The 10,638-nt window shown below is 40.8% G+C and overlaps 1 protein-coding gene across 3 annotated transcripts; it reads right to left on the bottom strand.

The window, feature by feature from the left end:
* Positions 1–2,706: 2,706 nt before the first annotated feature.
* GTF3C6 (general transcription factor IIIC subunit 6) lies at positions 2,707–10,191 on the bottom strand. Of its 3 annotated transcripts, XM_074862300.1 has the most exons (7): positions 9,879–10,191; positions 8,904–8,984; positions 6,692–6,755; positions 6,084–6,128; positions 5,839–5,952; positions 3,188–3,330; positions 2,707–3,098 (listed from the first exon to the last, which is right to left on the bottom strand). In XM_074862300.1, exons 1-7 carry the CDS (start codon positions 9,942–9,944, stop codon positions 3,066–3,068), a joined length of 546 nt encoding a protein of 181 aa, XP_074718401.1. In that variant the 5' UTR covers positions 9,945–10,191; the 3' UTR covers positions 2,707–3,065. The 3 variants fall into 3 exon arrangements, with proteins under 3 accessions (XP_074718401.1, XP_074718400.1, XP_074718399.1); XM_074862299.1 differs by having other exon boundaries at positions 2,707–3,330; positions 5,839–5,949; positions 9,879–10,177; XM_074862298.1 differs by having other exon boundaries at positions 2,707–3,330; positions 9,879–10,173.
* Between the last annotated feature and the right edge of the window lie 447 nt (positions 10,192–10,638).

The following is a 10,638-nucleotide window of genomic DNA, read 5'->3' as shown; positions in this document are numbered from 1 at the left end:
GGCGGGCGCCACAAAGAGGCGCACGCGCAGAGCAAGCCCCGCCCCCCAACGGCGCGCGCCGCGGAGGCACGCGCTGCCTTCCCGCCCTGAAATGACGAGTCCCCGCCCAGCGGCGGGTGCAAATTAATTAACGCACAAATATTGAGGCAGTTACACAACGTGCATGGCTGCAGCAGCGGCCGAGCCGCTTGTTTCTGACCTGCTTATCCACCTTCTCCTCCCTGGTGCGTTGGGAGCCACACCGAGGTTGTGCAGGTAAAGCATGCCATTTTAAGCCCAGTTTCTCCCCAGATTTACTTATTTGGAAAGATGGATGCAACTATTAGGAGTGGGGAACATGACCTTATACGTAATAGAAACCAAATGACAAAGATTTATTTCTGCCTAAAATCCCTAATGCAGTAGCATGACTTTTAAACCTGTATCTACTTTTAATCTAAAAAGTTTCTGGCTATTTCAAAGCCTACAGGCCTAAATCTGTCGGTCAGAGTTGTTCAAATTTGTTCAGGTTGTTACATTTGTTCCTCAAGTTCTGAAGGTATAAGCAAGCCAAAAGACTCAGCAAAATCCTATACAGCAGAAAAATCTTCCTCTGCCTACCTACATCCAATTTGGAACATACCCATCTCCCAGCTTTCCTGCGAGTTAAAACACTTCACGTGCTGCACCCTGCTTCTCTACGTTGGGCACCCCTGAGTCTTCTCCAAAGCTTTTTTAAAATCTCTTTTTAGGTGCTGAACACATCATATACACTGGTAACTGCCCCAATGTGTAAAGAAAAAGTGCTTAATACCAGACATGGCAAGGAACGATTGGGATGGTTTTGTGTCTAAGCACAGGGACATGAGCAATATACAGCAACAAGGCAAGGATGATTATAGCAGTAATCCTATTGTCCAGCTATCATACTTACCCAACACCCCTTTTTACTCCACACACCAATTTTGAACTGTACTTGAAATAACTTGTTGGGCTTTTTTGGCCAAAATCACTAAAGCTGAAAAATTTGTTATCTGCAGCAGTGGACTCATAGCACCGGCTTTCTGGGAGGACTGGGGAAAAGATGGGTGAAGAGTGAGTATAGTTGCAAAAGTTAGGGCTAATAACAGAAACAAAAGTCTGAGAATTATAAATAATATTTAAAATCTGAAAAACATTATTATGAAGGTACTCATAGTTTATGATATACATGTTTAAAAAAACCCCAAACTGATTCCCAGATAAACTAGGACAAAGAAACAGCTGAAAAAGGTCAGAAACCAATTCTGCTACAATACTCCTTGCACATAATACAAAAATGTACATGTACATAGTGACAGATTTTGCAACTGGTTAACAAAATGTGAAACTTGCTGTGCTGACACAGAATAAACTCTGGGAAGCACCTCTCTGCTGTCAGCAGCCGAAACGACAACAGCAAACATTTTCCATCTGCAGCACAGTCAGTCCCTCTAGCAGGAGGTTCAGCTGTCAACAAGTGCAGCCCAGCACCACAAACGCTCCCCACTGCAGACAAGAGCATACATTATACCAGTTTGTAACATTCCCAAGATTGTCATTCCAGTTATAACTCTCCTCTATCAGCACCACACAAATCAAGTTTGAACAATGCTTTTAAAACTTCCGTGATTGCAGTTAAACCCAGAGGGAAGGCCAAGCATTCTCCCTGAAACCCGAAACACAGACACTACCATGTGAGAGATCTGTACCCACGCTGGAGGTGTACAGAACGTGTTCCTTCCTCCTCACCTTCTTCTCCCTGCCTCCCCCCTTCCCTCATGTTTCAAGTTGCTTCTACACAGAAAAACCAAATAGCGGGATTTGATGGTTTGATTCTGTTGCACTGTTTTGATGACTTACCTTCACTGATCCAGTGCTGTGAACAACGCTGGGGGTGAGCTTCTCTGATCATTACTAATTAAAGTATTACATAATTATGCTGGAATTAATTAGGTGTTCCTGTCCTCACAGCATTGTTGCAGTTAAACTGTTCTGAGGGAGGCAGAGAAAGGTAGGAAGAAAGGTCAGGAAGAAAATGTTTCACATTTTAAAAGAAATGCTGTGCGTTTAAAAATATCAATGCACCACATACTCAGCTTTTATATGAAACAATATGTGACAATATAAATGATGTAGCAGTATGTAGTATCAACCCACAGACTAGCTAGAGGCCACAATACATGGATCAGTTTGGGAACCACTGATGCACGGGTACAGAATTTTAGGCATAAAAACCTTAAGAAAAATACCAGAGAAGATCAGAGTCAAGAAGTTACTGGGAGGGGGCAGAGCAGAGAGACTTCTTTTTGTATAACAGGTTATATTATATAGAAAATGGGGGAAGGAAGAGTGACAGATGCTTCATTAAGACCTAGCTTTCAGTTGCTAACTAGTCCACAGGGATTTTCAAAACTTGACTGAACAAAGCCCTGAGCAACTTGGCCCGAATTCAGTGTTGACCCTATTTTAAATAGGAAGCTGGACAAGAGACCTCCTGAAGTCCCTTCCCACATGAAGGATTTCTAAGATCCAACAAAGGACACTAGAGAAAATCCAAACTAAGCAATTTGATGAGTCATCAAACAAGTAATAAAAGCCACACTTACTTGAATTTTTCTTTCAATAACTGCAGTACAAGAACAGACACAGTATGCGGCTGAATATGACACAGAAGGTGAAGCTATATGTGAAAAATTCAGGACTTCATTTTAAACAATTAATCTTTTTATTTCTTTTTACAAAATGTCCCAGACTGTACAATACATCAACATTTTTCGAACGTTGGGGCTTTTTTAATTATGTAACCATTTCCTCTTATTTTTCTGAGGTAGAGATACACACATTTCCAATCAGCATTTTTTAAAAACACTTAAGCCCTTCCCGCTATAATCCAAACATAAGAGCAATTCACAAGAACACAATGTCCATTTTTCCACTATTAATTGCTCAGATAAATTGGAAATCATGTCACGGCCTATAAAAGTTGGCATTTAAAAGTTTCCATGAAGAAATCCTGAAAAGATCAGAGCTGGTATCATGGAGGGGCATCATCCAAGGCAACACTCTCAGAAGGAGAATCCTCTGCCCCAGAAGCAGGGCTGTCAGGCAGAGGAATAGAGGCATCTATTTCCAAGCTGTGCTGCTTCTCCAGATCACAATTCATGTCAGAATTTCCTTCGCCACTCACCTCTCCCTCTGACTCTTCAGTCAGTTTGTCTTGGGCCTGAACAGACTCCTCAGAATCTTCTTTTTCACGCAGAAAGCTGCAAATCGTATTAGGCCTGCTGTAGGAAAAATCTCTATCTTTGATCTGTAACCACTCCACTCCACCTGATGCAAAAAAGGAAAATTGATACTAGTGACAAAAGGAGTCAAGAGTTAACAGCAGTTTTTTCTTAGTTTAAGTTCACTGTTAAGGCTGAGCCTGACCAACATTTAAGCAAAAGAATCACCTAGGATAGAAAGATGTCTTTCAAGAATTTGAATCAACGCTAAATTTTGTGGCGTCTCACCATGGGGCTCAAACTATTCATTTTCCTTGAAAAACAAGGCTATGAATAACAGAAAGGCATCTGATAAAGAAAGACCAGCTTAAAATTAAGAGAAACTTAACTGTTGATAAATTAACAACAACATGCATAGGCTAAACCAATTTATCCAAGACATGGCTACAAGTTTTTATCCAGATTCTGGAGGCATTATTCATGGTTCACTGATGTCACCAGCTTGGTCTCTAAAGAGCAGTCATAAGGGAGATAAAAGTATTAGGAAAGTAATGAAAAGCACAAATGTCAAGATACAAAACTATGTTATGTTCATGTCATAAGTACTGTGCCCTGCTCAACCCATACTGTAAAACTAGAAAAGAGAAACAAGAATTGGTGAAAGTTAACTCTACATGGCAAGAGACTTAAAAAAAACAAAACCAACAACTAACAACAAAACACAAAAACCACCAAAAAAGCAACAACAAAAAAAAGTCAGAAACTAGAATTCTACTTGGAGGAGACAGCTCAGAGCAGGCAGATGTTTATAAGGCCGTATGGGGAAAACAAGTCAGGATTGACTTATCTCCTAATTCTGATAACAAAATAAGTAACTCGCACTCATCAGAAGCACCAGATCACACATCTGTAACAACCACAAAAGCAAACAGTCAAGAAAACCCACAATAAAGCTGTGCTTTTTCCATACAACAGAAGTGTGATTTGAAAACTAACTGCTGTAAAAAGTGGTAGAAGTCAAAAGTATAGACAGGTTCAAAAAGCAAGTGAAGATGACAGAGCCTTTATGGACTAGAGACATAGTAGTCCAGATGAAAACTCTTGTCAGGATATTTATCAGCTGCTGAACACCAGAAGGATAGCCAAAAGAAAGGATTACTCATGTATATGTCCCCCCTCCTCCTACTTTCCACAGACCCATTTACTACTGTCCATAGTCAGAAATAAAATACAGGACTAAAACCTCTGGTTGCATCCAGTATGGCAGCTCCAGTTGTATTTAGGCATCAGACACCACCCCTAGACTCTCAAAATAACTTAAATATAATTCAAAATGCAAAGAAAATATTTTACAAATGCAATAAAGAGAATAAAATGTTTGTTCATCTAAATCTTAGAACATTTGGCAGTATGCTAGGGAATGGCATCAGAGACAGTGTAAGAATTTGTGTTGTCTCCTGAACTCAAGTATATCTTAACATGTATCAAACTGACTCCAAATAGAACTGGGATTCCCCTCGCACTTAGATTTTTAGGCAGTACATGTTGCCAATTCACAAAATGTGCATACAAAGGAACTGCAACAACATTAAACGTCTGTCAGGGTACAGAAACAAATTGTTTTTCAGCAAGTATCATTATTGCTCCTCCAGAACAAAATAGGCCTTTATATTAAGCAACATATTCTCTAGTCTATTGTACTTTTTAAATAGTAGTTTGTTTAATGTTATCTTCTTAATCATATGGAGAGAAGAAATGGTACATGGTGTTGATAAGAATGCTTGTGTTTGATTAGATTTTAGATGACATTTCATGTTATACCTCCTATGACCAATGTCCAGCTGACTGCGCCTATTTAATATAAAATGGCTACATATTCTTTATGAAGCAGAAACACTGACTTGAGAAAAAAAAAAGCAACCAAAAGCAATAGGATACTGCTAATGAATACTACTATATATAGTAGGATATTCAGTATCTGATTGTAAAAGCACTTGCTTCCGTACAAAAAAACACCAATGAAATAAAGCAAACATATGAGCACTGAGCTCTGCCTACAGAATGAGAATCAATATGAATGGTCTGCTAGGTGTGTCTTTGCAAGTAAGTTACTGAATTTACAGTTAACTAAATTCAGCAAGAACAATGCAGTTGTACATATAACATGGAACTTCTTACTAAGGGTATTGTAGATTTTCAACAATTACAGAAACTCAAGTCATTAGAAAAAAGGATGGAAGTAAAAAAAAAATTTTTTTTTTAAATTTTTAAAAAATTCAGCAAAGAACAACTAAACAGCACCTCTGATTTCAGAACTTGGGCCAAAACCTTTAAATGACAGAGAAACATACCAGGGAACATAAGCCTATGTTTGTCCAGCTCTTACACTCTTCTGCAGCAATCTCCTACTAGCCACTTCTGGAGGCAGCACTGGCCAGAAGGAATCTCTTTTTTAATGTGTTTTGTATTCTTGTATTTAAATATATACATCTATTGCCTAAAGAACAAAGTTCCTCTACCTTCCTGCATGCTCTTGAATCAAGCACTTAGTCAAGGCTGACACTCCTAAGCATAGTCCATCCACATCCCTATGCAAAAGAGCAGAAGCACTAACCAACATTCTCCTCTCCTTCTTTCTTCTCTGTCAGAAGTGTCCGTGTCATGTTCAGCTTCTTCATTGTGTGGCACTTGTATTTCAGCTGTACTTTTTGGTTGCCTTCTGCATCTACTATGAAAAGAGGAGAAAAAACAATACCCAAAACCCCATTGTTATAATGAATTCCACTATCAACTGAAACAAGATAAATATTTTTAAGCTTCCAGGCTACCACAACAAACAGGACATCAAATCACAATTACCATGCTCTGTGTTTTCTTCAAAAACCACACAGGTTCCCAAGGTATCTATGGAAAACAAAGTGAGAAAGTCTTAGAGACTGATTTCCATCAGCTGTAGACACTGCACCCACTGGCACAGCTCTGGGAATATCCTGACTTCCAGCCCCTTGCAAAGGCCCAGCACTGGTAACCACACTGCCAACTCAGAAACAGACAGGAGTATCACCACCATCAACAGTCACTACACGGAGGGATTCCAGATCATCTTCTTCCAGACTAATGTTGTCACCACAAGGCAAATGGGAGAACTAGATGGCACAACATGCCAGTCCTGCTTATACAGAAGGCAACAAGCACTTTAAGGCATTTTACATCCCACATTTTGACCTGCTGGTGCACCCCAGAGTCAGCTTTCCAGGCGTACTTTCCAGTAAGTAACATGGATATATGGCTAATTTAGCAGTGAACTCGAGACTGGTGCTGCTCCATATGGTGTTGTACAAACACCACCCAGAACTTCAGCAACTCACAGGACCATGTTCTCTGTTCACAGTGTAATTAACTGACATTAAGGAAGTTCTTTGGGTCACATGAAAAAGGAGAGGTTTTATCCACATAGTTTTTCCTACCTTCATATTCTCCTGCAAATACGTATCTGTCCACTTGTAAAATGGGCCTCTCTGTCTCTATTCCCTGTAAAAAGAGAGAGAAAATTGCACACATGTCAGGTGTCTATTAGCCCAGGCAATATGAGAGAAGACAGATACAGCAGAACCCAGATTACATCAATTCCTTGAATAGATAAATAGTTTAAAAAAAACAACATAAGGTAATAACAGTAAAATAAGTATTCCATGACATGGTAAATGTAAAAAAAAGAGAAGGAATAGATTCCAGACTGTAAAGCTTTCTCAAACTGTCATCTTTGTATGAAGAAAAGTACATCTTTGAAACAGGATTTATGGAAGTGGGTAAGAGAGTTCTGCAGAGGATGATTTTACAGAAGCTAGATGACTCCTGAAAGAATGGCAAGACATGTAATTAAATTCATATTTATTAGATTTTTAAAAAATGTAACAAAAGTAGTTTTAGTTATTACAATCGACCCTGAGATCTTCTGTAATGTTAAACATTGGAGGCAGGGGGAGGAGTTTTCTTTCCATTTTTGTAGGAGGCTTAGTTAAGCAGTGATAACTGTTACAAATGGTTTAGCCAATCTTACTGTAGAATGTGTACCATTAAAAAAAATAAAATGTAACAACAATTTTTCAGTCTATCATCATACATGTTACTTTAAGTACATTAAACACAAAAAAATATACCAGATAATACTGTTCCAGTAATCACAACAAAACCAACAACGCTGAACTGGCATAGAAAATGATCTAGTATGCTAAAAAGGATCAAAAAATTTAGATCAAACTGCAGTCAATGGTCTATTTAGGTTACAGTAAACAAATTAAAAGTGCTGTTATTTCCTCAGGGAAATTAATTTAACCTCCATTTTAAATTAACAAATAAAAAAATACATATTTGCATGAAAAAAGATGTTATTTTCTAAGCTCCAATTAATACGAGTTCTATAAAGTGTAATAACTTTCAAAAGTCTTTGGAAAATACAGAAGGTGAAGAAGTCTGGCATAAAGCATTACACCAGCACCAGAAGTGCAACTGCAGGGTCACACAAGCTTCTGTGATTACTGTGTGTCTACATTGTGAAGGAGTTGGAAATTGTTGTTATTTAATTTTAATTTCTTAAACAAGGAGTGGGAGAGTAAGGCAGCAATTCTATCAGCTCACTCCCTTTCTCTACAGTAAAACTTTTCCAAATACACAGGCCAGGATCCCATTATTCTAACATAAGATATACTTATAAATTGTATTTTGATGAAAATTAATGCCTGAACAGAATACACTAATTAAGGCAAAATGCCTTTTAATAGTACATCGTGAACACCAACATTATTCAGGACATGAAGACAAGCACACACTAAAAGTTTTGAAGCACTATATGGTAAATTGCATAAAATACAGAATATCACACTGGTTAATAGAAATTTGTGCACTTTTCTTCTTACACTTTTAAAAAAATGAAAGCATCCAAGATCAGCAAGATTTAAGCTCTGGGATTCTCCTTCTGCTGCAGAAGTTGAGAACATCAATAGCATTTTTTTTTTAACTGCAGGAAATTAATTAAAAAATTTAACACATCAGTACTAGGCAACAGCATTAAGGTTTTTAATATTCAAAACTTTATTTCTTTGGCTGATTTGCATTCCTTTTTGGACTATGCAGAAATGGAGACTGTCTTCCCCTTATGAGACCAGCATCACAGAAAACTTGCTGAACAGAGTAACACAAAGCAGAATCTTTTATTGGAGTTTTAACAACAGTTGTCTGTTATGAAAAATCTCAAGGAATACTGCCTCTGTGGAATGAGTGCAGGTAGATTTGGATACGAGCAGGATACAGCACAGATAGATTCAGAAAGATTTTGGCTTTACCTGTCAGCTGTATTCAAGTTATAAGTGTGCTTAATTTTTTTTTGAATGTGTAAAATACACAATTTAAAAAAATAAACTTAGAGCTTGAAATCAGAGGGTTATCGATAATGGTCCTAGCTTATAAGTACTTCTGAAAATATTTCCTTATATTTATATTAAAAGGCCATATGCCATTTCTGAAATAGAGAACCCACAACATGCAGCCAACCACGGCCAAGACAGTACCCATAAATCTCTATCAAAATGTTACTGACTTCAAGGAATTTAGAAACAGCCTCAGTCCCCCGTTCACTTGTATACTGACTTACCCCATTCCTATTGTGATGTAATCACTCACCAAAATCTTGCATTTGTTTTCACATTTTTCTAAGAAGTCTGAATCAATAATTCCCGATAGCTCCACCATGACCAGTTGCTCCTACAAAGTAAGTTTATAGCGTACATCTGTAATTGATATATCTGAACTCAGGAAAAAAAAAAATAGAAGCTCCCAAAGAAACCCCAACAAGAAACAAGAACAACAGCATACAAAGACCCAGCCCTTCAGAGTAAACAGACCTCAAATGTGACTTACTCTACATTTTGTCTAGAGAAAACTGCAGACTGATACTGCAATACCCAGGGAAATGCAGTGGCCCACTACTCTGTCAAACACCTGTTTCACACCTGAATTTCTTGGCTTTTTCTTCCTAGCTAGGAAGGGAGCTCTTTTTTCACCCTTGAAAAATGAGAATCGATATGGGTAAATTATTTATGAATTATAACAATATGACCAGTGACATATTCCAAAATACATTTTTCCAACCCTTTAGTACCTACCTAAGACACCACAGCACAAGGGGATGTTAAGCAACATGTTGCTTGAAAGGGTTTCTTTATAACATATTGCGTTGAAATAAATTCCTGTTTGCAATTCCTTACAATTCTGGATGAGGACAATGCAAAACCAAACAAAAAAAAAAATAATAGGCACCTTGAGAAATCTTTTATTCAACGAAGAGTTTTCATTAATCACCATCTACTAAGCACCCATGAACATACATAATAGAATAGTTTGTATTTTCGGATGTTATGGGGGTAGGAAGCAATTGAAACTGGAAGAGTGCTTTCTGACAACGCTGTTTTCCACAAAACCTGAAGCTGAACAGCCAAACCGATACAACTTTCGGGACACGACCACTGCAGGGGCAGAGAAACCCGCCAGGCCCAGGGAAACGCGCTCGCTCTGTGCCCGACCCCACCGCCAGCCCGGTGTTCCAAGGGAAGGAACGGAAAGCGAAGGGAAGGCGTCCCGATGTCGGCACCCACCAACCTCCACCTCGTCCTCCTCCGCTCCATCTTTCCTCCCGCCCTCCTCCGTGCTCTCTGCCGCCGCCATGTCACCGGTAAACACCCCGCTTCCCCTCCTCGCCTCAGCGCCCACCACATGAGCCCGGCGCCGCCATCTTAGAGGGCGACCGGTCCCGCCTCCCGCCCGCGAGCTGCCGCCGCACCAGCCACCCCCGGCAGGAGGCGGGAGTGAGGCGCGTGCCTCGGTGACTGTCAGGCGGTAGGACTGGAGGAGCGGCGCCGGGCGGGGCGGTGGCGGCGGGAGGCCGCAGTGTGGCGGGGCCGGGAGGCGCGGCGGCGCGCAGGGCTCTGGGGAAGGTGGAGGTGAAGCTCGGCTGGGCCGGAGCCCGAGGCCGGGCTAAGATGCGGGGCTGTGGGAGCGGGAGGAGGGACGGGCAGCAGCCACGGGGCGGAGGGGGGGGAGGAGGAGGAGGGTTCCCCGGCGGGTAGGCTGGGGCGGGGCGGGGGGGCTGCGTCAGGAAGCGGCTTCCAGGGCCCGAGCAGCTCTGTGCTAAAGGGGCTGTGTGTCCCTCCCCCTGCTCGCCCGTTGCGAGCCGTGCAGTACCCCGCTGGCCTCCTGCCGCGCTGTGTCGCCTGGCCTCGAGCTTTCCGCCACCCCTGAGGTTTTCCACAGGGGCAGCACTTGGCCAGAGTCACGCCACGTTCTCAACCCTCGTTTTCCAGGTTGAACCAGGCGTATCATCCCTGCCAGACAGACCCCTGATTTCCTTCTTCATCCTAGT

Source organism: Strix uralensis, chromosome 3, assembly GCF_047716275.1.
Source record: "Strix uralensis isolate ZFMK-TIS-50842 chromosome 3, bStrUra1, whole genome shotgun sequence".
NCBI classification, from domain to species: Eukaryota; Metazoa; Chordata; class Aves; order Strigiformes; family Strigidae; genus Strix; species Strix uralensis.
This window is presented reverse-complemented; position numbering and strand designations above follow the sequence as displayed.

Bases quoted from the DNA above. Each gene is read 5' to 3' on its own strand.
- GTF3C6 (XM_074862298.1), bottom strand. From the start codon at position 9,944: ATGGCGGCGGCAGAGAGCACGGAGGAGGGCGGGAGGAAAGATGGAGCG. The intron at 8,985-9,878 runs GTTGGTGGGTGC...CTTACTTTGTAG, and splicing joins CGGAGGAGGACGAGGTGGAG to GAGCAACTGGTCATGGTGGA. The intron at 5,953-6,083 runs GTAATTGTGATT...CTCTTTTCATAG, and splicing joins TGAAGAAAACACAGAGCATG to TAGATGCAGAAGGCAACCAA.